Source organism: Solanum dulcamara, chromosome 2 (assembly GCF_947179165.1).
Source record: "Solanum dulcamara chromosome 2, daSolDulc1.2, whole genome shotgun sequence".
Lineage (NCBI taxonomy): Eukaryota > Viridiplantae > Streptophyta > Magnoliopsida > Solanales > Solanaceae > Solanum > Solanum dulcamara.
Genome location: NC_077238.1, coordinates 78,417,454 through 78,443,088, shown reverse-complemented (window position 1 = coordinate 78,443,088; position 25,635 = coordinate 78,417,454). Strand labels below are relative to the sequence as shown.

The following is a 25,635-nucleotide window of genomic DNA, read 5'->3' as shown; positions in this document are numbered from 1 at the left end:
TGTGCCCACACATCCACCGCAGCATTCGCATTTTTGCGACTTTCATCTTCTGAACATGAAGTTTCTTGATTGGCTAACACTCCGCCCCGTACAATAGAATCGATCTAACCACCACTTGCCTTTGAGTTTTGATGGCACTTTCTAATAATATAATTAAAAAATTAAAATATAATTTTTTAAAATATGATTTATATCCAAATTTCTAATAATTAAAAAATCAACCAACTTAATTAATTTACCTGAAATATATCCTTATATCCTCTAATCTAATAACTGAAATTGTACTTGAAATTTTATGGTGAAAGGCTGATTTTTACATTTCTTTTTTATGAAAAATATAATACTGAAATTGTATTTGAACTTTCAGTAGAGAGAGAAAGAGAAAGAGAAAGAGAAAGAGAGAAGGGTAAGAAGTAAGAAGAGGATGGTGGAGTCATTCAAACGCGGAAGACTGAGTTTGTTGCTAAATTCTTCGCAAATCTCCTTCTAGATCTGCTTCATTTTCACTTCTTCACGATCTCGGCGTAACTGAAGGTCATAGCAAAACGATTCACACTCCGTTCTACTGCACCGACAATTTTTTCTTCTTCGTCACCGATCCGTGAGTAAATTTTACCGATTTTTATATGCATTTTTGCGAATTTATCTACTGGTTTGGTTTAATTTCAGGATTTGTAACTTTCGCGATTGCTTATTACTATGATTTTGTGATTTCAGTTGAAGATCTAGTTATAGAATGCTGATTTTTTTGTAACTCCGTTCGCTTAAAAAAGTTAATGTCATTTTAACTGTGATTATTCTACTCTCATGTAGTGTATAACTGTATAAATTTTGTTTTGAACTGATTAAGAAGGAATCAGTATCCGGATTTACACTGAAAATTGAATGTGCTCTAATGCTGAACTTTTTGTAACTCCGTTCGCCTGTAAAAATAATGGCATTTTAACTACAGAAAATTGTGATGATTCTACTTTCAGGTAGTGTATAATTGTATAAGTTTTGTTTCGAACATATTAAGAAGGAATCAGTATCCGGTTTCACACTGAAAATTGAATGTACTGAAATTTTTGTAGCTCCGTTCGCCTAAAAAAGTTACTGGCATTTTAACTGCAAAAAAAAAACTGTGATTTTTCTACTTTCATGTAGTGTATAATTGTATGAATTTTGTTTCGAACTGATTTAGAAGGAAGCAGTATCTGGATTTACACTGTAACTTGAATGTGCTGATTGAATTGTCAGTTTATCTAATGCTGAATGTTTAGTAACTCCGTTCGCCTTAAAGAATAATAATGGCATTTTAACTACAAAAAAATTGTGATTATCCTACGTTTATGTAGTATATAAATGTATGAGAAACTAATATTCGAATTCATACTGATTGAATTTTCAGTTGTTCATTGTTACGGAAGATCTAGTTATTGAATGTTGTTTAACTTGATAATGACATTTTCACTACAAAAAACTGTGATTATCCTATTCTCATGTAGTGTATAATTGTATAAATCTTGTTTTGAACAGATTAAGAAGGAATCAATATGCGGATTTACACTGAAAACTGAATGTGCTGATTGGATTTTCAGTTGTTCATTGTTACGGAAGATCTAGTTATCTAATGCTTATTTTTTTTACACTCCATTTTTTCCTAAAGAATAATGGCTTTTTAACTACAAAAAACTGTGGTTATCTTACTTTCAGTTTGTGTACAAATGTATAAATTTTATTTCAAACAGATTAAGAGTCCAGTATGCAGATTCATACTGAAAATTAATGTGCTGATTGAATTTTCCGTTCTTTTCGAGTAACATTTACTGCTACCATTGATGGATGGACATGGTTAAAACTCTAGTAAGTTCAGCCTCGGGAAATTGGTGAAAAGAATGTGAATTGCATTTGGATTAGGGGTGGGGGTCTCAGTGAGTGAATTTGAATAATGATGTAAATATTAACTTGTGTATGCTACAAGAAGCCTGCGACTGACGTGATGAGTGGTATTGTTATATTCAATTCATTTGATCCATCTGTTGTGGCATGCTAATTATCTTATAACTCTGTATACGTAAAATATTTATATTCTAGAGTAAAGCCCTAGGATGAATGAAGGTGGGAAATGTTTCAATTGACCATGTCTCAGTCCCATACTAGTTGTGGTGGGTATATAAATCCTCCTCTTATATCTATTCCGCACTATTTGGGTAAAATGCGAAATTTTTTGGAAGATTCATGATATTATGGCTATTGGTACATTAGTTATCACTTAACCACCACCTTCCCCTCTATTTGGACATGAGGCTGGCTATGCAAAGCTCATATGGGTACATACTAACTTAATTACTAAAATCATTCTGTAGCATGTTCTAGCTAGACCGAAGAATGGTCACTGGAGATCTATGGTTTTAGCTCCTCTTTGGTTCTGCTTACTATTACACCATGTTCAAATGATTTTGATTCGTTTTAATATTTGGTTGTTTCTTTTGGGATAATCCCTGCAGGACACTTCTCCTTTACAGGTGCAATTAGTGTATCACGTGCTATGCTTACAAGACTTATCTACTGTATGATGATAGTCAATGAGCTTTTCATGTACAATGCAAGAATGGACTAGAAAACTCTGGCGTAAAGAGTAACTTTGCGTAGTACTTGTAATCTCTGCAAGCATGGTGCTCAACAAAGTTACAGAAATTGTTTCTGCTGCAGTGGCTCGTTTCTCGAGCCCAAAGACGTCTAACGCTCCATATTCATCATCGGGATTACCACCTCTTCCAGGTTCACTTAATGTTTCCGGCTTAGATCAGAAGAATAAGTTGAGACTTTCCTCCTCCCTTCAAGATCTTTCTGCATACCAGCGGCTTGATCTGGAAGATGGTGGTCCTAACCCTGACATAGAGAGGGATTCAACTAATTTAAAACGACTAAATCTTTTCAAGAGAGAAAATTTGGGTACAAGCTTCTCCAAGGTGAAGGGAACACCGATAGTCACTTCTGCACGAACTAGATGGACACGAGTTATCTTTGTTCTCCTGTGCTTGCTATTGGTTGCATTTCTTCTATATGTGATGTTTTTCCATTTTAACTTATTCGGTAGAGAGTCAAAGTATTATGTTGTGCTTGATTGTGGCAGCACCGGGACTCGTGTTTATGTATATCAAGCATCCCCTAACTATATAAAAGATAACGATCTCCCTGTTGTATTGAGATCACTTCCAGAGAGTTTCCAAAGAAACTCAAGATTACAGAGTGGACGGGCTTACAACAGAATGGAGACAGAACCCGGATTTGACAAGTTGGTGCACAACACGTCTGGCTTGAAAAGAGCAATCAAGCCACTTATAAAATGGGCAGCAAAGCAAATCCCTAGGCATGCACATAAAACTACTTATATCTATCTTTATGCTACGGCTGGGGTCCGCAGGCTGCCAAATTCAGACTCGGAATGGCTTCTTAACCATGCTTGGTCCATTCTGAAAAGTTCGCCTTTTTTATGCAAGAGAGAATGGGTTAAAACTATCACTGGCATGGAGGAAGCTTATTTTGGATGGATAGCTATGAATTATCATACTGGTATATTGGGAGCAAAGCCTAAAAAGGGAACATTTGGTGCACTTGACTTAGGTGGCTCATCACTGCAGGTTACTTTTGAGAGCAAGGAAAGTCTCCCTGATGAAACTAGCTTAGAACTGAATATTGGTGCCGTTAATCATCATCTTACTGCTTATTCCTTAGAAGGATATGGCCTGAATGATGCTTTTGACAAATCTGTAGTTCAACTTCTCAAGAGGCTTCCCAAGATCAGTGATGCAGATCTCACCAATGGAAACATTGAGATCAAGCATCCGTGTCTCAATTCTGGTTACAAGGAGCAATATATCTGTACTCATTGTGTTTCCCTATACCAAGAAAGTGGTAATCCTTCTAGTGGGAGAGAAGTTGCAGGTAAAGGGGGGAAGCCTGGAGTTCGTGTTCAGCTTGTTGGAGCTCCAAAATGGGAAGAATGCAGTTCACTTGCAAAATTTGCTGTTAATTTGTCTGAATGGTCTAACAAAAGTTCAGGAATTGATTGTGAGTTGCAGCCCTGTGCTCTTGCAGAAAATCTTCCTCGCCCCTTTGGCCAGTTCTATGCTATGTCTGGTTTCTTTGTGGTATATCGTTTTTTCAACTTGACCCCTGATGCTGCGCTGGATGATGTATTAGAAAAGGGTCGGGAATTTTGTGATAAGACTTGGGATGTCGCAAAGACTAGTGTTGCACCTCAGCCTTTTATAGAACAGTATTGCTTCAGGGCACCATACATTGTATCTTTGCTGAGAGAAGGCTTGCACATTACTGATAGTCAAGTAACCATTGGTTCTGGAAGTATTACTTGGACATTAGGTGTTGTGCTGTCGGAAGCTGGAAAGGCAGTTTCAACTGGGGCGGAACTTATTAGCTACAAGCTATTGCTCATGAAGATGCACCCAGTTGTTCTTTTTGCTATTTTGTTTGCTTCATTAGCTGTTCTTCTTTGTGCTTTATCATGTGTTGGCAAGTGGATGCCCAGGTTCTTCCGTAGGGCATATCTTCCCCTTTTCAGGAATAATAATGCTTCATCCACATCTATAATCAACATTCCAGCACCTTTCAATTTCAAGCGGTGGAGTCCTGTTATTACAGGTAATTTCTTCTGAAAAGCATGTGTACTGTGCTATTCTAGTCTAGCGTATGTCGAATGCTGCCTTTGTTAGGGAAGTAAAAAAAAGAAGAATTTCTTTGCTTTTTCTTCTGATACTTGATCTCTTTGGGGTATCTGATAATGCACTAATAATATTTATGGACTGGAAATTTACCTTACCCAACAAAAAAATGGACTGGAATATTGCATGCTATACACAAATCAAAAACATCTATACGCCGTTATGCATGTTCACCTCTGTGCCATGCTTATCTGTTTATTGGAAACTTTTTATACTAAAACTTGTACATTTTTATTAGTATTAATTTCAAGGTCTAATTTGGAGAAAAATATGATAGTTTCACTGATTTAGAAAAAGAGCAATTTTTTTTGATAGCGTCAGAAATGAAGTCGCACCAAACAACACAGCAATTGCTTCTTTACCTGTTGTCAATGCAGCTCGAGGGTTAGCAATGGATCCAGGTTTCAGATAATTTAGTATCTAATAGTCATATTAGGACTTCAACGAAGTGTAGTTGAATGGAAATTGTTATGCTTCTATCATAGCCAGTTTTTCCTCAACTTATGATCTTTTCTTGCTGCCATATAATGTCATATTCTAAAGGAGCAATTCTGATTAAACCATTAATTTTGACTCAGGAAGATTACCTTTAGGTAACAAGAATTAATGATTGTGGTGAATTAAAGTGAGAAGATAACACCAGTTGTTGAGTCATGTTTAACAATACTCACTTGTGATGCTGTCTTGTTATTTATTATTGAAATTTTGCTTGGTAAAAAAGAAGCCGAAAAAAGGACACCATGGTTGTAACACTATATAGTTCTCTGTTGTAACTTGTACTGCAGTTCCTATCAACACTATTTCTCATATATCCTTTGTAGATCATGCCGATAGTCTTTTCAGGTGAAGGAAGAGTGAAGATGCCACTCAGTCCAACAATTGCTAATACTCAACAGAGACCATTTGACACTCTGCATGGTTTTGGTGGCAACGGTATCCAACTTGCTGAATCTTCCTTATATTCATCGTCTTGTAGTGTAGCGCATAGTTTTTCATCAGGTAGCTTGGGGCAGATGCAATATGAAAGTAGTACCACAGGTTCGTTCTGGTCACCACACAGGAGCCAACAGCGTCTCCAGAGCAGGAGATCCCAATCACGAGAAGATCTTACTTCTTCACTGTCTACTGAAGTGCCCTTGCCAAAGGTCTAAATATGATGGTAATATTTATTTCAAGAGAAAATCATGGGGCTGATGATTTCTAATGGCTCATTATCCAAATGGCAAATTACCATCGGCTATGAATCTCATGACATATGCCTTTCCTGTGTTCTCCTTTAGAGGCACCGTAATGAGACTTATGGAAAGCTTATTCATCCGACATTACATAACATAGATTCATAACACGGATATTATCAGTCAAGAGAAGCCTGGCATCGTTAATCAAGGCAGCTGCGCAGAACAACGGAGAACTTTTTATCATGTGGAGCTTGAGAGAGATTTGCCTCCTGTGAATATTTGGACTGCAATTCCAATTTGATAGTCCAAAGTTCCACATGGTCTGATCGAATTGATGCAATTGCATTATGCAGAAACCATGGCTGGAGGTTCTTTAATTGAGTCCTTTCTGTGAATGGGGTTGCTGGCTTGTAAATGGTCAAATTGGTAGACCTCAGGTTGGTAGGTTAGCTCGAGATTTTGGCAACTCTTTCTCTTGTCATACTCAACACATTATACGATCCCTTGATTCTTTTATACTACCCATTATTTCTGATTTACGCTTATTTACAGAATCCAACATTTTCAGAAACTACATAGATAAGTCTAATGTTTGGCAGAATCCAAAATTTGCAGGCTATTGTAAATGGTTTGCATAGCAGCTGCTCTCATTTTATTATAACTCTTTCAAGATATCAAAAGTGATCACTGGACTAAAAAATTGTGCAAGGTAGCTTACTAATTAGCATATGATGTGTTGTACACCTGCTAAGTGCTCGGTTAAGAATTGATTAAAAGTTGTCGATAAGCATCAATTTCTGAAAATAATACATACTTTGGTGTTTGAAGTTAAATTTATAGATAAATCGTTACCTGTTTGGATAGAAGTACTTGAACCAATAATAAACTAGAGGACCGTGGATTCTTTTCACTCCAAAACATCCTCAGTTATTTTGCATAACATTAGCAGAGTTATACATTAAACATACGAAACGTATTACCTTGTCTTAAATATTTACTGCAAAAGCTCATAGATTGAATTAGAGCTAACGATCCAACGTAATACTTGTGAAGGCAGTTGGAAAAAAACTGCTTTACAGCAATTAGATTTGCAGATGTGAAAACTACAGGTATTTTTTCCCCTTTTTAACTACCCTATGGTTAAATCAGCCACCAGAAAAAATAAAATAATACAAGATACATTTTCCATACAAAATTGTATCTCACACCAGGACATCTGTTGGTTGCTGGCTGAATCAAGTTCATAAAACACAGGGTGAACGACAATAAAGAAACTGTGTAAGATTGTTATAGCTCAACCTTCTGGGCAGGTGTATCAGCATTCCTCAGTGAGAAAATCCAACCAAACATTTGTGAGAACATACCGGGAGCAGAACCCTTCTTTTTTTGTTCCAAATTCACATTGCAAAGCGCGTTGTAGTCATGTTTCAAGTGAGGAGCAGCTATTCTTTCCTGGAGGAAGGCATTTACGACATTAAGAGATGGTCGACGTCACAGTAAATTGAATCATCTGGTCAAATGTAGAAGTGGTACCTTAAATACTTCAAATGGGCAAGAATCTGAGCCATTGCAACCCTATGAACAGACAGAAATAGAAGCATCAAAAGCTTAGAAGCGAAGAAAAATGGAAGAATAATAGTAATTGATAACAAGAAAATCTGTGGATGTAAATTTGTGTCCCTTGTGGAACAAGTAGCCATTTATCAAGTGACATCATTCCCAATTAGGAGTTAATGAAGAAAATGCATGAAATGGGGTCACTCCTAAGAATTCCTTAAAAAGAACGCAAAATTAAAACAGGAGTATAACAGTTTATGCGAGCAATGCTGTCTGCATGAACTGGTAAGATTTGTGTACTTCCTCCGATTAGTTCGCAGACAAAAAGGTAAGTTGCAACTTCAGAAAAGTTTCATGAATTTGTAACTTCACTGTTGGCAAAACCTCTTTTAAGTTGGAAGCATGGACATCACAGCTGGTGAATCCTTTTTCAGAAGTTAAAAATGAGAAGTAAAGGGAAACCTTGAAGGCCAGCAATTACTGATGTGTGATCCAAAGCAAGGACCATGGATGCTGTAATCAGAAAACTTACTGGTATTGGAATGGGTCGTTCATTGTGCAGCACTTTCACAAAGTACTTGCTTGAGTTGTTTGAACCGCAGCTGTAAAGGACTAGCATGTTATTTCCAGCAAAAGGTACGACTATATTTCCCCACCAGTTTCTTGTTTTAGGAGGCTTAGGAGGGTATTGCAATGTCTGCTCTCTTTGTATTAGTTCAAATTCTGAAACATTCAAGAACACAAAATTGATTAAGTAGCAGGAGGTAGTAGAGCTTAAAACCATCCTATTGTATAAACACTCACCAGATTCTTCAAGAAAGAGTCCGATCAAGCATGAAAAGGGAAGCAGAGTTTCTGCATGAGCAAAACGTAGTCTTGCCTTTTCATAGCTCCCGGGAGCATATCCTTCTAACGGAGGAGAAATCACATAAAACAACAGCACCAGATATCAAATTTCTACCATTAAAAAGACTAATTTCCATAGAAGATATGAATAGGCAAAACAAAGACGATGTTGAGAAAAAAGGAAGATACTCATTACTAACAAATAACGGTATCAAGTAATTGGCATAACAAAGGCTCCACTCCCTACTCTTATCTAACAGTCTCCTAGATAGCAGTTGAAAAACAGCTCACTAAGAAAGGCAATAGTCATGGAATATGGACAGAATTTATAAGTTTGCATCTATACGACAAATAACGAAGTGGGCCTGGCCTTTCTTTATAAGGAGAGAAATACTTCCCATACTTGGCCTCCATTTGATAAAGAGAGGAATAATCTCCTATCCATCTCTAGCAACTCTTTTGATTGAGTACAACTACAAGGATTAAGGAGTTCGCTTCACTTTTTTCCAATTATCCCTTCCTCTTAAATCTTGTCGGATGAGGAAGGTAAGGGAAATAAGCTATCAATGGAGTATAGTAAACAACCATCTGAACCCCCTGCAAACCCCCCTGAGGAAAAAGAAAACGAGATAATGCTACTTCAATTGACATTACCTTCTTTAGCCTTAATTGCCTGTTCCATGGATTGAATTACATCCTCAAGTAGCGGCACTCCCATTCGGTAATTTAGTGAATTACCATATCCCTTTAGTATGAATAGCTCCAAATCGTCGGTCCATTCCAACAAAGAAACCTAAATGATAACTTGTCAATAAGGATGGTTTGAAACAAGAAGGCTTCAAATTCCTAGGCCAATGAAAAAATGGAGATAACTTTGTACACCAGAAAAAAGTATTTGTAATAGGGGTTGACTAACTTCTAATCAAACATCAATCAAGTTAGCTTAATCATGCATCCTGTCCCAATTTTCCCAGTTATTATGACCTAAGAAAAACAAAGGAGAGCTCCTTACAACACAGGAACACAAAACTAATTGACTAGCAAACCTAGGAACTTATAAGCCCCTCTCCACTTCCCCTTCTGTTTATTAAGTTCTAGAGGAACCATGGAAAAAGGGATTAATTCAAAATACCTCTGCTGGACTGAATAGACTACAAGCTTGATTGGTGATGTTCAACAGTGAAGCTTCCTGTCGGAGTAGTCAATTAAAAACAAATTACTGTCCTCAGATCTAAATAAACAAATAAAATGTTAAAGAGAGTTTTGCACCACTGGAACACTGGTGCAGTACCAACCTGTTTGCATAGAAACCATAGAGAAGATACATCCTGTTTTGTAAAATTAAGCCCATATTGCTTCACTAGTTCATGAGTAATTTCATCTAATATAGGTTCTTTGAGCTTCTTTACAGTCGGTTCCTGACTTTTCCTAAAATCCTGTCACCAGAAAGAACTGTCATGTAAATTAGCTTTTTAAGTCAATCAAATAGAAGTGTGTGTATCTGCATATATAGAAAGCAGCAAAATCAGCAGTAAGGCAAGCAAGTGCAGGAGAAACAGAAAATGCTGGCAGAGGAAAGTTCGGATACACAATGTGCTATTTAGGAAAATAATGAATAGTCGAGATCTTTGATGCTAAATACCTCGTTGAACATCTGAATTAGGACATATCTTGATGCCTAAGTCATAAATATTCCCTTAAAGACTTCCCTTTTTCAATTTTTGTTTCAATTTTTAAATTGGTAAGACACCCTAAGGTCGTAGTACTTTATCTATCAACAAAGACAAGATTGCACTTTATTCTGGGCAAGTATCTCCTGGTGATTCCAAGGGATAAACTTTTAAGTTGTTCATATCACTTTGGACAACTAGCAGCTCAAAATCTGGATAAGGATTCACCGGTATCTTTCCCATGGTTCTTATTGTTTTGAGAAGGCTATGGTTCTTATTTATCACGAAAAGTATGTTTCTCGTTGTTGTTCATTTCTACTTCTTCCATCCCAGTTCAGTCGTTGCCTAGTTTAACAAGAAAGGAGATCCTACAGAAATTAATAAAAGGATATGTTCAGAACAAGGTTTAGTAGAGGGTATGCTAAAAATAATGATTGTGATGAGAGAAAGCGAGGTATTTTGTCAAAAAATGCATGTCTGATCAAAGTTAACATTCCCTTGAGTTTTCATTTATCTGCTGCTTATTTCAAAGAGATGTCAATTGGAAAAGATAGACAACTAGTTTCTGCTGCAAATCATTTTTAGTGCTGAAATTCCAATAATGCCACTAGACGTAGCAAAGTAATAAGGAACTTAAAATCTGTTGCTATATGCCAGTTGATTGAATTTATCTGAAGTTTAGATGATTGGGACTGGGTTAGTAGTACAAATAAAATTTATGTAAGAGCCAGCGAACAATGACTGGGATCCAAACAAACTGATTACGGAAGCAATTATCAACTTCACTCCTTTTGAAGTCAAAACGAGAAAAAATTCAGCTAAGGAAATGGGCCTCTGATGTTAGGATTGAATTATTCTGAATTAGAAGCTGAGATATTTTGTATTCTGAGTTTGTCAGTGCACTAGATACCAGGTTTGATGTACTTGCATCAAAAAATGAAGTCTCAATTAACAAGGAAAACCTCAAAAAACTACCAACTGCAAATTAATTTTGATACTAGCTGCATAAACACTGACACCAAATCAATTTTGCAAGCATACCTTGTAGCTTTGACAACAATCATGAAATCTCAAAACTGTATCACTTGCACGGCTTTCACTTGTAACAGCAAAAGCTCGATGACCTCCTGGTCCAAGCTTTCCTTTTCCACTAAACAGACCCATGCCAAATGCCACAGCACTAGCTGATGCCCGAGGAACCTATTAATGTCACTATCATTGTCAAAAGTCATTGCTAATGACGAGCTAACAAGAAGCAGCGACAGAATCAGAGGACTTGTAGTTACAAAGAAGAAGGCAGTGCTAATAAGTTCAATAGTCTTGAAAGGATCCCAAAGCAGCAGAATCCTTTGATGCATCATTTAATGAAAAACTGAACATGTGGCTTTGGTTGAGTACAATTCTCAAAGCATTGTGAGGCAATGCAAATTGCTATAACAAAATCTTCTGACACTTCTATTTGAGAAAGGCATCCAGATGCAAAAAAGTTTCAATAAGATTTCCTTGCTATTTGTTTATTTGGTGGATGCATAGTCATACACGCGTGCACACATTTTCCACCATAAATAAAGATATCATAACGAAGTAAGCAAAGTACAACTCACAGAATCACAATTTTCAAAACTGTGGTATTAGAAGTTTGAATTCAGTGGCCTCTTAGCTATTACTGCAAGTCAGATTTTGCTCTCCCTGGTTAACTATGTAAAAATTAAATGGCTCCTTAACTATAAGCCTTTGATAGGTAAAGGCTCCTTAACGACATTATCACGTTGACAATTTTTTTCCATTCCCATTAACTGCAATGATTTGAGAATTTCCCGCAATGAAAGGTAAAATATCTCCCCCCCCCCCCAAACACAAACACACACACTAAATGTGAGATGGATTTATTCATGCTTGACAATAAGTCAGTATGCAGACTTTAAAAATTAAAATAACTGCTCTGTCAACCTGGGTAGCCTTGATTGAATATATATCAGGGTGGTATTCTTCACTAAACAGGCTGGGAAACTGTTCTCTGACTCTGATACCAAGATGATATAACTCATCTTCGCCTTCACTGATCAACTCTCCGCCTGTACGTTTTCCCTTCCAAGGAGAGTTCCACCCCATTAACCAAGCAGGAATTTTATCCAAAGACTGCTTCTGTTCCTTAACATCACGTACAAGGACTTCCAATCGAGCAGCAAAGGCTTCTAGCTCCCTGATCCTTTTCTTTGTAGGAGCACGAGTGCCATGCCGCGCCTACCAAATAAGAATATTAAAGAAGTTACCAATCAAGATAAATTAAAATGGAACCCTCTCTCATGAGCATAGCATTACCTGAAAGAAATCGTCAAAACATTTCCGTTTAATCGAGCACAATTTCCATACGAGAATCAAAATTCACATTTGTGCAAATTAGACGAAGCAATGATGTCTATGCATTTTCCATTAGAAAGTTCAAAAGGGAAAATGGGAAGCACATAAAGTTCCAAATAGTAATTGACACGGATGAGCAGAAGATTGAACCAATATTTAGAACGAAACGGAAGGGGAGAACAAGATTCAGGACACTAAATATTTGAGGATCATACTGTTCAAACTTCTGAGACATCCAAGAGATTAGCAGCTACGACAAATAAGTGATATTAATCTTCAGATATAATCCCTAGCGAATAAGATGACTTTACTAGCAAGCTAGATTTACCTTTAGCAACTTTCCCATCATAAAGCATCGTCCAAATCTTAATTTAAGATTTTCTGATTGCTTCACCCTAAAGAGGGTGGCCTGGTGGTCAAAGAGCTGGATTCACAACCCTGCGAACTGAGGTTCGCATTCCAGCAGAGGCAATTCTAGGCTCTTCCATCTGTCTAAATATTGATGGAAAGAGTTACCAAGTAGCTTGCTGATGGAAAGTAATAGGTACCAAGTGTATTAGTCGAGGTGCACGCAAGACCACAAGCTAGTCCGGACACTACCATTATTAGAAATTAATAAACAAAGAAAAGGTTCCTGCAGTTTGGTGTAGATGGACTTCCAATGGCAGCCTAAACTTTGTGTTCAAGTCTGTAGAGTTAATTTAGGAAATATCAACATGCGCTCCAAGGACTAGAGTATCAAGACAATGTGATAAGAGTCTTAATGCACCCAACACATGCACATCCACAATTTTCTCGCTGTTATAATTCTTTCAGGGGAACGACACGGATAATACTATTACACATACCACTTCCTATTAAGTGTAGGCAAAGAAAAGATTATACGTAATTATAAAAAATAAAAAAAAGGAGCAACAGAAAATACAACAAGGACAACTTAAATGTCTAAACCAATTTGCATTGGCACCACAAGAAAGAACAACACCAGCAGAAAGATCAAACAAAGACTCACCACAAGATTCAAATGAATAGGTGTACATTCATCTAGATCTTGGGAAGGCACAAAGGAATCATTAGATATATCCTTCACAATACCATACCTGAAAACAAAACCAATAAATAAGTACATCAATAACCCAATTCTATAATGCAAATGCCAACAACAATTGCAGACTTGTCTCTGTTCTTATCTTTTGGCCACAGATGGCTCAAGACGAAAATCTACTATAAAGGGCAGTCCGGTGCACTAAAGCTCCCGCTATGCGCGGGGTCCGGGGAAGGGCCTGACCACAAGGGTCTATTGTACGCAGCCTTGCCTTGCATTTCTGCCAGAGGCTGTTTCCAAGGCTTGAACCCGTGACCTCCTGGTCACATGGAGACAACTTTACCAGTTACTCCAAGGCTCCCCTTCACGAAAATCTACTATACAATCTGAAATCTAATAAGTAGACAGCATGCTGATCTGCCGTCTGTTTGAACTGCATGTTTGTTCAATATTATTTTGCTTTTAAATTCTATGCATAATTCAGGTTAATTAAAAAGGCAATTGCAAGTAACATGATAAAACAAGTCAGCTTACATATAAATCTATATTGTGAGTTTCATACCTAAACTATTTGGTGTTCACGTAAACCCCAAACTACCGACAACAACAACAACTCAGTGAAATACCACAACGTGGGTGTGGGGAGGGTAGAGTGTACCAGACCTTACTCCTAACAAGGTAGGACGGCTATTTCCGGAGACCTCGGCTCAATAAAAGCATAAAAAGATGTCAGATAAGGCTAAGAAATTAAAAGCATTAAGCGCCAAACTACCATGAACTTTTATTAAAATACCCCCGGAGAATATGACTTGCTACGTGAATATCACGCTTCAAAAACACCTCCAAGGATTTCCAAGTGACAGCACATGGAAACAAATTTGAGTGAATAAGTTAAAAAAAAAAACCTAAACTATCACCATTTTGTATGTCAGTTGAACTCATTTTTAAGACTTTTTTCATTGTTATTCCAAACATTTTGCCACATGTTGAACTAGGAGAATTTTACTTCAAAAGGAAGTTATAGTTCCAAGGCAACAGGAACATTTAACAATTTAGGTACGAAACTCACAAAATGACAATAGTTTGGGAGGTTTTGACCTATTCACTCTAAATATTAGATTTAGCTCACAATTGTAAACTCACCTCGGAGATAGCTAACTGAAATACTTATTACATTTTACCGGATCGTATTTCTCTCTAACAATATCAAAATTTTCAAATTGAAAGAGAAAAATCGTAAAGAAATACCTCGATACAGTTGATAGATGTTGACGAACATCGAAGGATTCATCAGCGGTTGCGTACTGTACCGCAATCGTAATGAATACAAGTTGAAGGAGAATTAGCAGAGCTACATTCATGGAGTTCAACATTTCTTCTTTATCGTTCGTTCTTCCGGAGTTTCGAGGAAAAAAAACTATCAGTATATGCTTTTATTTATAGAGCTTTCTTCAAGAAGAAACCAAAAGGAATTCCTAACCTATGGGGCCAATGGATGATACAATTAGGCTCATCTATGGCCGACACGTGGCAAATGTCAAAGACGTTTAGTGACAATGTAAATTTTTATCGTCGTGTAAAAGCCAGTTTGAGTATATCTTCACTTATTTCACGAGAATGGAAAAAATTATGTAATATCTTTTTGTTTTTGAAATAAAATTTAAACATGAGGTCTCATGATTCTTTTCGGTGCCCAGTGGCGATGAATGTTTAAAGTTTTAAATTTTGCAAAAAAATTTATGTATCAACTGGCAAAAAAAATTAAATTTTACAAAAAAAGACTCATATTCTACGTAAAGAGATTATTCATATCATAAAATTATATGTATTTAAAAAATTATATTCACAAATATTTATTTATAATATAAATAAAAGAAACATAAAAATATTTATGAACTATAATTTGCTCATTTGAAATGAAAAGACTGTATACAAATTGAAGAAATTATAATAATTTTCATAATTTATGAATTTTTCATGCTTATGATAAAAAAAATATAACTGCAAACAAAACTTCAAACTACAATTTAATCTAATTTCAAATAATGATTTCATGGATGTTTTATTATTAGAAGCCGTTAACTGGAATTGGAGTAAAGAAAGGGGAAATAGAGAACTCACAAACAAAATGAAAATTCAGATAGTAAACCAATTGAGCTAATAAGATTCCCGAAGCCATCAACGGGGCTGATAGCAAAGTTGAAAATACAAATTTCAAACACATTTTTCACAGTGACAAACACATCCTTACTTTCCAGCAATCTTGCAACCAGCACCGGATGTTAAAACAAGTGAGCCAACACCCAACGAAAAACAAAACTAACAAGTTCACTTTACATTTGACGTCAGTGGGGCACCACCTTCAGTTCCAAGCTACTACTAGCAAACCATACGGGAAATTAAACTGATTTGAACACCAGGAGGGTACTTAAAAGAGTAATAAGTAGCACAGATAACTACATCTATTTGGTCTATGTACAACTCCGGAACTTTCTACCTTCTAAAACACCTTATTATTATCTCATAGGAAAGGCTAATACCAAAATATACCCAAACAACATTCCCCGAAAGGGCAGTGTGTACTCGTGGAAAGTTGAAGGCCTATCTTGTCCATCATGCAAGAGCTTCCTCCTCGTGCAGGAGCATTTGATCAAAGTGCCAGACACCTAAATTGCAGCCAAGGACGTTGAAAAGTTGAGGTTTATATGAATAGTGTACAAGGGAACAGTATAATTAATGAAAAGTAATTCACAAGGAAGCACGATCCTACCATGTCCTTTGCCCACTCTTCTCAGCTGAGCCACATATTCCGAGATCTTCTTGATTGCTTCCACCTAATGAGGAGAACACGTCTTAAAAATTAAAGGAAACAAGGAGACCATGTCTTAAAATAGTATCACTAGTTTTACTCCAAATGCATTAGTATCAAGTCTTAACTCCATTAGACAAATAGTAAGAAACCAAACCTGTTCTTGCAAGTACTCGTTTTCAATAAAATCAACCAACTGCACATCATTGTTTTGTGTGGCTACCTGTTTTTAAAAGTTAAGAGCAATCAAAATGCATAATGACAAATTCCAAAAAATTGGTATGTTATGTTTTCGTTTTTACTTTCTATGTCCTCTGTACTTCTGGATTTTTCTGTTAGCTGCTCTGATGTTCGTTACTCGAGCCGAGGGTCTTCCGAGAAGTGTCTTTCTACCTCCTCAAGTTAGTGGTAAGGTCTGCGTACACTCTACCCTCTCCAGACCCCCCTTTTGGGACTATACTAGTTGTTGTTGTTGAAGAGGCAGAACTTCTAACCAACACAATGCTTGTCTATTTCAAATTGATCCGAATGATTAAAGATACAGCTAAAAGAATAGTAGAAAAACTCACAGCATGCAAGTTTAAGAGCTTCTCATTTGTCAACTTCTCCAAAGAAAGTGCAAGCTCCATTGCTACAGAATAAATTCAAAAAAGCATGTGGTAAGAAACTGAAAGCTCAATCTCCTTTCATTTTTTCCTGGTGTTTAACAATATAAGTACTTTTGTATTTCTCAATCACAAATTCACAAGGAAGAGGAAATAGTAATTATTAGGCATTTGGGAGTAGGGCATACTCGCTTTTGCAACATTAATTTTGTCTCTTTTGATATCAAGCTGTCAACATAGACATCTGATGAACAGAGTAAACACTTCTAGCAACTTATAATCTAGACAACCATTTCTACTAGTATCGTCAAAATATCTAATTACAAAAATAGGATCACAACATACAACAGAAAGTGCACTCAAGGATGTGGCCTAATGATCAATGAAGCAGGTGGAGAACCAAGAAGTCTCAGGTTCACATCTCATGGCAAAAACACCAGTTGAATTCTTCCTAGAGCAGGTTATAATAGAATTAGTCGAGGTACATGCAAGTTGGCCCAGACACCATGGTTATTAAGGAAAACATAAGAGAACAGAAACAAACTTACCATACAATGCATCCCCCTTCTCAGCATGATCAAACTCAGATAATGGCATCAAAATAGACTGCAGCTTCACTTTCCCACCACGCTTGTTCTAAATCCAAGTAATACAAGAAGTTGAAGCAACCCAATTAACATATACAACCAGAGGCTAGAATTGACCACTCCCCCCCCCCAAAAAAAAAAAACAAAGCACAAATCATAAAGATGTAACAAATTTCATAAAGGTTCAAACACCTGATACTCCATGAATTTCTCAGCATGTTCCCTTTCCTCTTCACTGGATTCCTTGAAAAACCTAAATCACAGAAACAATAACACATAATCACAAACCATTAAACAAAATCCACACGGATAACTCATCTTCGGAAGTGTCTTTGAGTATTTACTTGGAAAGTCCCTTGAAAGCAATATTGTCTCTGTCGAAATAGGCATACATCGCATGGTAAACATATGAAACATTGTATTCCACACTGCAATCACAAAGAATATAAACAATCTCATAAATAGATAGAACTATAACAAATTGTTCCTAAAGGTGAGAAATCATAATCCTCATTTGACCAATCAACTAGAACTCATCAAAGCTTCATACACGTGTGGAAGGGCTTCACATCAAACAAGTCAAATAAGACTTCAAAATAGACACAACTAATGCAATAAAAAAGGGCAGCCCGGTGCACTTAAGCTCCCGCTATGCGCAAGGTCCGGGGAAGGGCCCGACCACAAGGGTCTGTTGTACGCAGCCTTACCTTGCATTTCTGCCAGAGGCTGTTTCCAAGGCTTGAACCCGTGACCTCCTGGTCACATGGCAGCAACTTTACAACTAATGCAATAAGTAGACAAATAATGCCCCATATACATGTACGTTCTCTTTTCGAAAGCATGAACACACCTTCACTATTTCAGTCCCTGCTAAGGCAATTCAATTTCCTCAGAATTCTATACGTATCTATGAGATCGGAAAAATTTCCATTATTCCCTTGCTAAGTGTGAAATGTTTTCAACACCAATTCTTAAAACACAAGAACAACAATAACAACTGCTACTACCCTCAATTGTGAACAACTTATGGTCACTTGCATGAATTTTCCATTTTAACAACAACATACCTAGTGTAGTCACAGCAAGGCTGTTTCTGATAGAAACTCGGCTAAAGGACCGTCCAAAGCAATAAAAAACAAGTAGCATAAAGCATGAGCAGTAACTATAATAAAATAATACAATAATTGTAGCACAAGAGTAACTATAATAAAATAATACAGTAATTGTAGTACAAGAAACTTCTTCTTTGTACTTGGATTGCACTTGAGCCAAGGTCCGCCCAAAACTGTATCTCCGCTTGTAGCGATAAGGTCTGAGTATACTGTGTATGTTGTTGTTGAAGTACAAGAAACAACACAAAGCAACATAAATCGAAGGATAAGATACTACACAATCAATACTGGGAAAACAACAATTTGTTTAAAAACCAAAACATCAAACAAGAGCAAAAAAATAAAATCGATAAAGCTTAGAAATACTAAAAACCCACTTGATCTGTTCATTAATAGCAGCTTCAGATTGATCAGAATACTTGTATCTAGCAAGAGAAACTTGAGGAACAGTAGGTACAAGCATAAGCTCTTTCTTCACCTCTTCAAAGGGCTCGAAAACAACACCCGTTAAGGGTTTGTTGCTCGAACCCTTTGAAGCACATACTACCAACCCATTTCCGCTTTTTGCTGAAAAATTCTTCAAAACAGATCCATGTGAAGAAATTGGTAACATCGGACTCAAATTTTCACCATGGGTGTTCAACAAGGCAAACGCAGGTGCCACTTTGAGAAGCATGATTATGTATACAGAAACTTAACAGAGAAATTGATGGAATAACGAGAGAAAATGAACAATTATTGATAGAAACAAAATCGAAGGAACATGAAAGATGAGCTACAGAGAGGAGAAAGAGGGAAGCTGATATAGTAGATGATGAAAAACCGGACATGAGAGGACTGAAAGCCGTTGGATGGATGACACGTGGATGGAGAGGATTCAGTAGTGCACAGCAGCGCGTGGCAGACTCGTGGCATATAAAATGTCGACACAAGAAATAGCTTCCTTCCTAATCTTAATATTGTGAGTTCGAATCAAAAAAATAAAAAAAATAAAAGACTTCTAATTAAAAAAAAATAATCAAATCTATTGTTACACATTTTCTTATGGTAATTTTGGAAATGTTTTTTTGAATGTTTGCTTTCCAATAAAGATGATTTTGAAATCTTTGGTTTGCATTTTGGTATGCGTTATTTCTGCAGAAAAGTTGGAAATTGTCTCCTATTTTTTTCTCCATATAAGTGATGCATTGTTCTTTGTCACCAAAATTGGATTATTCATTTGTGGGGTAAAGCTGAAACAAAGATTTTTATTTGACAATTGGGTTAGGTGTGCACATCTTATTCGTTTCTTGTGCTTTTGTTTAATAAATTAATTCTGGTTACGGATGTGATATTAAATTGCTAATCAAACACAGGTTATTTGAATTCATTATTGTCCCTTGAATGGCTTGTTGGTCAAAATCTAATTCAAATTAATTTTAAAATTATTGAAACTAAATTAAGTATCGAAATATATTTATCAGTTTGATTATTCGGTTAATAATTATATACAAAATAAAAGAAATAAAAAAAAAATAATAATTCATTCAAAAGAAAATAAATTATTCTTATATCATTTTGGATCTGATAATTCTTGTATCAAAACTTCAATTATGCTTAATTTTTTGTTTATATTATTAGATAAGCCAATGCACTAAACAACATAAATTTACTTAATAATCCATATGTTATTGAAACACATCATACCTTACTCTTTTTCATTATAGTGCAACATTTTTTGCATAAAAAAATATAATCGAATCAATTATTTCTTAGATTTTTTTAAACCAAATTAAAACTAAATCAAATATTATTGATTTCTTAAAATATAAAACCAAATCAAACTAATATCGATTTACTTATTCGGTTTGATTCAATCTTTCAATTTGAATCAGTTTTAATTCAAACCGTGAATATTCCTAATCTCAACTATGCTTAAACAACCATATTTCATTTTATCTTGTCTAGTATTGAGGAGAGTTTAACTAGCCTTGAATTCGTGTGATCATACACACAGGCAATCAAGAGAGTACTACTACCTATATTACTAGATGAAAAACTTCGTGTATGGGCGCAACAAATTATATTAAAAAGGAATAGTTAGGAGTGTGTATCAGTTGGTTCGATTCGGTTTTATATATTATCAGTTTGATTTATCGGTTTTTAATTTTTAAATACGCTAAATTAATAACCAAATTAATAAGATTTTTTTATTGGTTTTCGATTTATCGGTTATGGTCCTTAACGGTTCGATTTTTGGTTTAACTAATAAGAAAATATTTATAAAATAATTATATGACTTCTTTAACAATTTAACGCGATAAAATAATAACGTACCTTTACGGGATACTCATAAAATAGATTCAGTAGTAACTATTAATATGAAAAGAAGAGCAAAGGCTCTTTTCACTTTCTTTGATTTTAGACTCAAAATAATACATATTTTTTACATGGAGCACTAATAGTCCTCTTTCTTTAATAAAGTGGTGCACTTTTAGTCATAACCCTAAACACCGTTACTTTCTTAACGAAAGACTCCTCACGTGCATATCATATGATTTACTTTCCCTCTTAGACATATTTCTCTACAAATAGATGAATGTTCTCTTACTTTTCTTCACCCATTCTTGCCCAAATTTTCATAAGCTAATTAACAACTTCGGAAAAAGTTTGGTCAAATCGAATCAACAGTATGTCCTTAAGCCCATATTTTTGTCCTTTTTGTGCATAGTATCTTTGAAATCTCCTTTGAGACGTGCTCGTCAAGGGGAGATTGATTTTATGGCCTATTGTTAACTTTCAACTTCCTAATCTACCATTGATGAATAAGAGAAGCAAGCAACTGAAAGAGAAGCTGAGAGAAGAGAAGATAGATTGATTGATCTCTTGAGTACACTTGATCACACACTATACATGCTTTTTATATAGGGAGTAATCTAGTGTGGTTGCAATGCCAGCTGACTCATCCATGTGAGCTTAGTAACAGAATTTTGTTACAACTAACTGCTAACTACTAACTAACTTTGTGAGTTAACCAACTAATTCAGCTAACTGACTATAGCTGACTCATTCATGTGAGCTTAGTAACAGAATTTTGTTACAACTAACTGCTAACTACTAACTAACTTTGTGAGTTAACCAACTAATTCAGCTAACTAACTATCTGAATTAATACACACCTTCAAGCTGGTATGTGAAAGACATTGAACAAACTAAGCTTGGATACTGAGTTCTGATGTTGAGCAGTCCCTAAACCTTTAGTTAGTAAATCCGTAAGTTGTGAAGCTGTGGGAATGAATTGAGGTTAGACTAGACCATTCTTGATCTTTTCTCTTACAAAATAATAATTAATCTCTGTGTGCTTAGTCCTTTCATGAAAAATAGGATTGGAAGTTATTTGTATGGCTACCTGGTTATCAAAATACAATGGAGCAGGAGTGGAAATTGGGCAATTCAGTTCTTTTAGAAGACCATATACCCATGTCAACTCAGCTACTGCCACTGCCATGCTCCTATACTCAACTTCTGCTGAACTCTGGCTCACTGTCTGTTTTTTCTTAGACTTCCAAGATAAAAGAGCTTCTCCTAACTTCACCACATAGCCAGTGATAGATCTTCTAGTGTTAGGACAAGTTGCCTAGCCAAAATCACAGTAGACACTCAGTTCTAATATTGATTTAGAAGGGAAAAATAGGCCAAGGCCTAGTGACCCCTTGAGATACTTCACTACTCTCATTGCAGCTTATAAATGAGATTGCTTTGGCCTTTGCATAAATTGGCTAAACACTTCCACAACAAAGCATATGTCTGGTCTGGTGATAGTAAGGTATATCAGCTTCCCAATAAGCTTTTGATAGCTAATCACATCTTCCAGTTCAGGATCACTTTTGTTTCCCATGTGAGTATCATAGTCTACGGTGGTGAGTTTGTGATTTGCTTCTAGTGGTGTAAGGAATGGTTTAGCACCACTGAGTCCTACTTCTGAAATTAGCTCCAAAGTATACTTCCTTTCATTTAGAAGTATGCCATTTCCTGGCCTCATAACTTCAATCCCAAGGAAGTATTTCAAATCTCCCAAATCTCTGACTTTGAAGTGGTGGTGCAAGGTCTGTCTTGCTTCTTCAATCAATTCAGGTATGCTTTCTGTAATTAGGAGGTCATCTACATATACCAAAATAATGGCTATATTCATGTCCTTTTTTTAGTGAACAAAGAGTGATCATAAGCACTTTGACGGTATCCTGCAGATTCAAGTGCATCAGTGAGCTTGATATTCCACTGTTTGGAGGCTTTTTCAAGCCATAAAGAGACTTGACCAGTTTGCAGACTTTCTTCTTTTCTTTCCCGCTGAAACCTTGAGGCAGATGCATGTAGACATCTTCATATAGATCCCCTTGTAAGAAAGAATTGCTTACATCTATTTGCAAGATAGACCAGTTCTTAGAAGCAGTTATGCTTATGACAGTCCTTACAAAAACTATCTTAGCTACAGGTGAAAAAGTGTCATAAAAGTTTAAGCCTTCCTTTTGGTTATACCCTTTTGCTGCAAGTCTAGCTTTAAATCTTTCCACATCACTATTAGACTTGTATTTAATCTTATATACCCATTTAGATCCTATGGTTTGTTTCCCTGCTGGAAGATCAACTATGTCCCAAGTATGATTATCTTATAATGCCTGAATCTCTTGTTCCATTGCTTTAATCCACCTCTAATCTTGAGATGCCTTTTTGAAAGTCTGAGGTTCAAGATGAGCTGAAAAGGCAGCTAAGTATGTCTGATATGTAGAGGATAAGGCATCATAATCCAGAAATGGGAAATAATGAAGCTTGTCCAGCTGCTTTGTTGTTTAACACATAGTTTTTCATCCATATAGGAGGTCGAGCTGATCTACCACTAATTATTCTTGTGACTAGTTACTCAAACTCCATCGGTACAGGTATTGGTGCTTCCTCAACAGTGTCAACTTGTACCACTTCTTCTAGTGGAAGAGGCACTTCATCTTCTACTATAATGTCTACTGCAACCTCATTTGTTATTGTAGTATCCACAGGTACCTCTGGTGGTAAGGCACTTGGATCTATAGTTGCTTGATGAGGCACATTTTTCTCAACAACTGTAACTGGTAAGAGAGATTCATGCATACAATCTGAGGAAAAAGGATAGAAGATGTCATCAAGGTCTTCTTTTGATCCTTTGAAGGGAAATATGTTTTCTCTAAAACTAACATCTCTGTTCACAAGGAAGTTTCCAGCCGCCATATCAAACAACTTGTATCCCTTTTGTGTCTCCTCATACCCAAGAAACACTGTCTTCCTAACTCTGGATGCAAACTTATCTCCCTAGGTAATATATTAGCAAAACAAAGACATTCAAATACTCTAAGATGATTAAACACTGTAGGTTTACCATGCAAGATTTCAAATGGAGACTTTCCTTTCAATGCACCAGATTGCAATTTATTAATAAGGTAGACAAATGTTCTTACACAATCACCCCAGAATCTATTTGAAAGATTACTTTGAAACTTCAAAGCTCTTGCCACTTTCAAGATATGTCTATGTTTTCTTTTCACAACTCCATTTTGTTGTGGAGTATAAGGAAAACTACTTTGATGGACAATACCAAGTGAAGAAAACAACTCATGACAACTTGAATTAAAAAACTCCTTTCCATTATCAAATCTTAGTATTTTAACAGCCACATCAAACTGAGTTTTCACTCTAAATAAAAAATCTTTCAACACAATAACAACCTCACACTGAGATTGAATCAAACATACCCAAGTGTATATGATGTAATCATCTAAAATTATCATAAAGTAATACTTTCTATCATAAGTAAGAACTTTGAAAGGTCCCCAAACATCAACATGAATTAACTGGAAACAACTAATAGTGGCAGAACTACTAAGTGGAAATTTAAGTCTTTGTTGCTTAGCCATAAAACATACTATATAATGTTGTTGTGTTGTTTTACACATTTTCACATTCAAATCAGTAATACTATTGAGAACTTCCATAAAAGGATGCCCAAGTTTATTATGCCATAACACTGAGGCAGCTGTCTAATCTTTTATTAATGCTCCTGCTTTTATTGAATCACCTTCTTGAAGCCAATATAATCCATTAGACTCTCTACCAATCCCCATCACCTTCTCATTGTAAAGTCCCTAAAATATGCAAAATTTTGGATAGAAATGAATTGAACAACAAAACATTTTGGTTATTTTGGACATTGATAACAAACTGAACTTGAAGTCAGGCACATACAATACATTCCTAAGTTTGTGATTCTGCAAAATAATGGTCTACCCTATATGAGTTATTTTGCACTTATCAACTATAGGTACTTGAACACCACTACCTTGTTGTTTATCAATAACTCTAAGATCATTCAACACTTTTCTAAGAGGTGTCATATGATGAGAGGCTCCTGAGTCTAAAATCCAATCACATTATTCTACATTGGATAATAAAGAAGATATACTTGCAAAATTTGCAGTGGTAATCACCTATAGACTCCTGAGTTTGTCCTTTGTCCTTTAAGCTCATATAGTGTTGGTATTATTCTTCTGAAAGATAGTGTCCTACTGCTGATCTTGAGCTAGATTTACCACCTTCCATAGCAACATGATGTGCATGTGGGATCCTCTATTGCCCTAATGTATTGTCCTTGCCTCCTAGTTGTCCTAAATGCTTCTTATTCTTAAAATCAGGTGGATATCCAACCAATATATAACAATTCTTCTTCAGCTGTCCCTTGTAACCACAATGATCACAGATTATTTTAGGAATAGTGCCTATTGTTCCACCAGTCATAGGCTTTCTAGGTGGTCTGAAATTATTATCCCTCCCAGCTAGAAAGCTTAAGGATTCTCGATTGACATCAACTACATCTAACCTCTCTTGACTTTCCTCTTGCACTACTACATAATAGGCTTGATTAACACTTAAGACTGGTGTTCTAAGAAGAATATCACTTCTCACATAACCATAACTCTCATTCAATTCTATAAGGAATTGCAACATTTGGTTGTTCAGATGCATGACATATGCACCTGATTCTGCATACTCACGTGTAGGAGGATGAAGAGCCAATAGATCTAATTCATCCCAGTAATCTTTCAGCTTTGAATAATAAACTGTAACTGAATTCGTA

The 25,635-nt window shown here is 36.0% G+C and overlaps 3 protein-coding genes across 5 annotated transcripts; 1 reads left to right on the top strand and 2 right to left on the bottom strand.

Moving 5' to 3' along the window:
- Positions 1 to 350: 350 nt before the first annotated feature.
- On the top strand, positions 351 to 6,440 carry LOC129880871 (probable apyrase 7). 2 transcript variants are annotated; one of them, XM_055955102.1, is made up of 3 exons: positions 351 to 601; positions 2,490 to 4,647; positions 5,562 to 6,440. In XM_055955102.1, exons 2-3 carry the CDS (start codon positions 2,655 to 2,657, stop codon positions 5,876 to 5,878), a joined length of 2,310 nt encoding a protein of 769 aa, XP_055811077.1. In that variant the 5' UTR covers positions 351 to 601; positions 2,490 to 2,654; the 3' UTR covers positions 5,879 to 6,440. The 2 variants fall into 2 exon arrangements, with proteins under 2 accessions (XP_055811077.1, XP_055811078.1); XM_055955103.1 differs by having other exon boundaries at positions 352 to 601; positions 5,571 to 6,440.
- Positions 6,441 to 6,919: 479 nt separating this feature from the next.
- LOC129880872 (uncharacterized) lies at positions 6,920 to 14,807 on the bottom strand. Its single transcript, XM_055955104.1, has 11 exons — positions 14,633 to 14,807; positions 13,352 to 13,439; positions 11,929 to 12,222; positions 11,020 to 11,178; positions 9,604 to 9,744; positions 9,441 to 9,497; positions 8,963 to 9,101; positions 8,267 to 8,371; positions 7,995 to 8,185; positions 7,439 to 7,480; positions 6,920 to 7,357 (listed from the first exon to the last, which is right to left on the bottom strand). Exons 1-11 carry the CDS (start codon positions 14,755 to 14,757, stop codon positions 7,193 to 7,195), a joined length of 1,506 nt encoding a protein of 501 aa, XP_055811079.1. The 5' UTR covers positions 14,758 to 14,807; the 3' UTR covers positions 6,920 to 7,192.
- A 765-nt stretch (positions 14,808 to 15,572) lies between these two features.
- LOC129880870 (ferritin-2, chloroplastic) lies at positions 15,573 to 19,407 on the bottom strand. Of its 2 annotated transcripts, XM_055955100.1 has the most exons (8): positions 18,875 to 19,407; positions 17,730 to 17,813; positions 17,578 to 17,638; positions 17,347 to 17,434; positions 16,763 to 16,824; positions 16,351 to 16,416; positions 16,155 to 16,218; positions 15,573 to 16,050 (listed from the first exon to the last, which is right to left on the bottom strand). In XM_055955100.1, exons 1-8 carry the CDS (start codon positions 19,171 to 19,173, stop codon positions 15,998 to 16,000), a joined length of 777 nt encoding a protein of 258 aa, XP_055811075.1. In that variant the 5' UTR covers positions 19,174 to 19,407; the 3' UTR covers positions 15,573 to 15,997. The 2 variants fall into 2 exon arrangements, with proteins under 2 accessions (XP_055811075.1, XP_055811076.1); XM_055955101.1 differs by lacking the exons at positions 15,573 to 16,050; positions 16,155 to 16,218; positions 16,351 to 16,416 and adding an exon at positions 16,548 to 16,682 and having other exon boundaries at positions 18,875 to 19,289.
- Between the last annotated feature and the right edge of the window lie 6,228 nt (positions 19,408 to 25,635).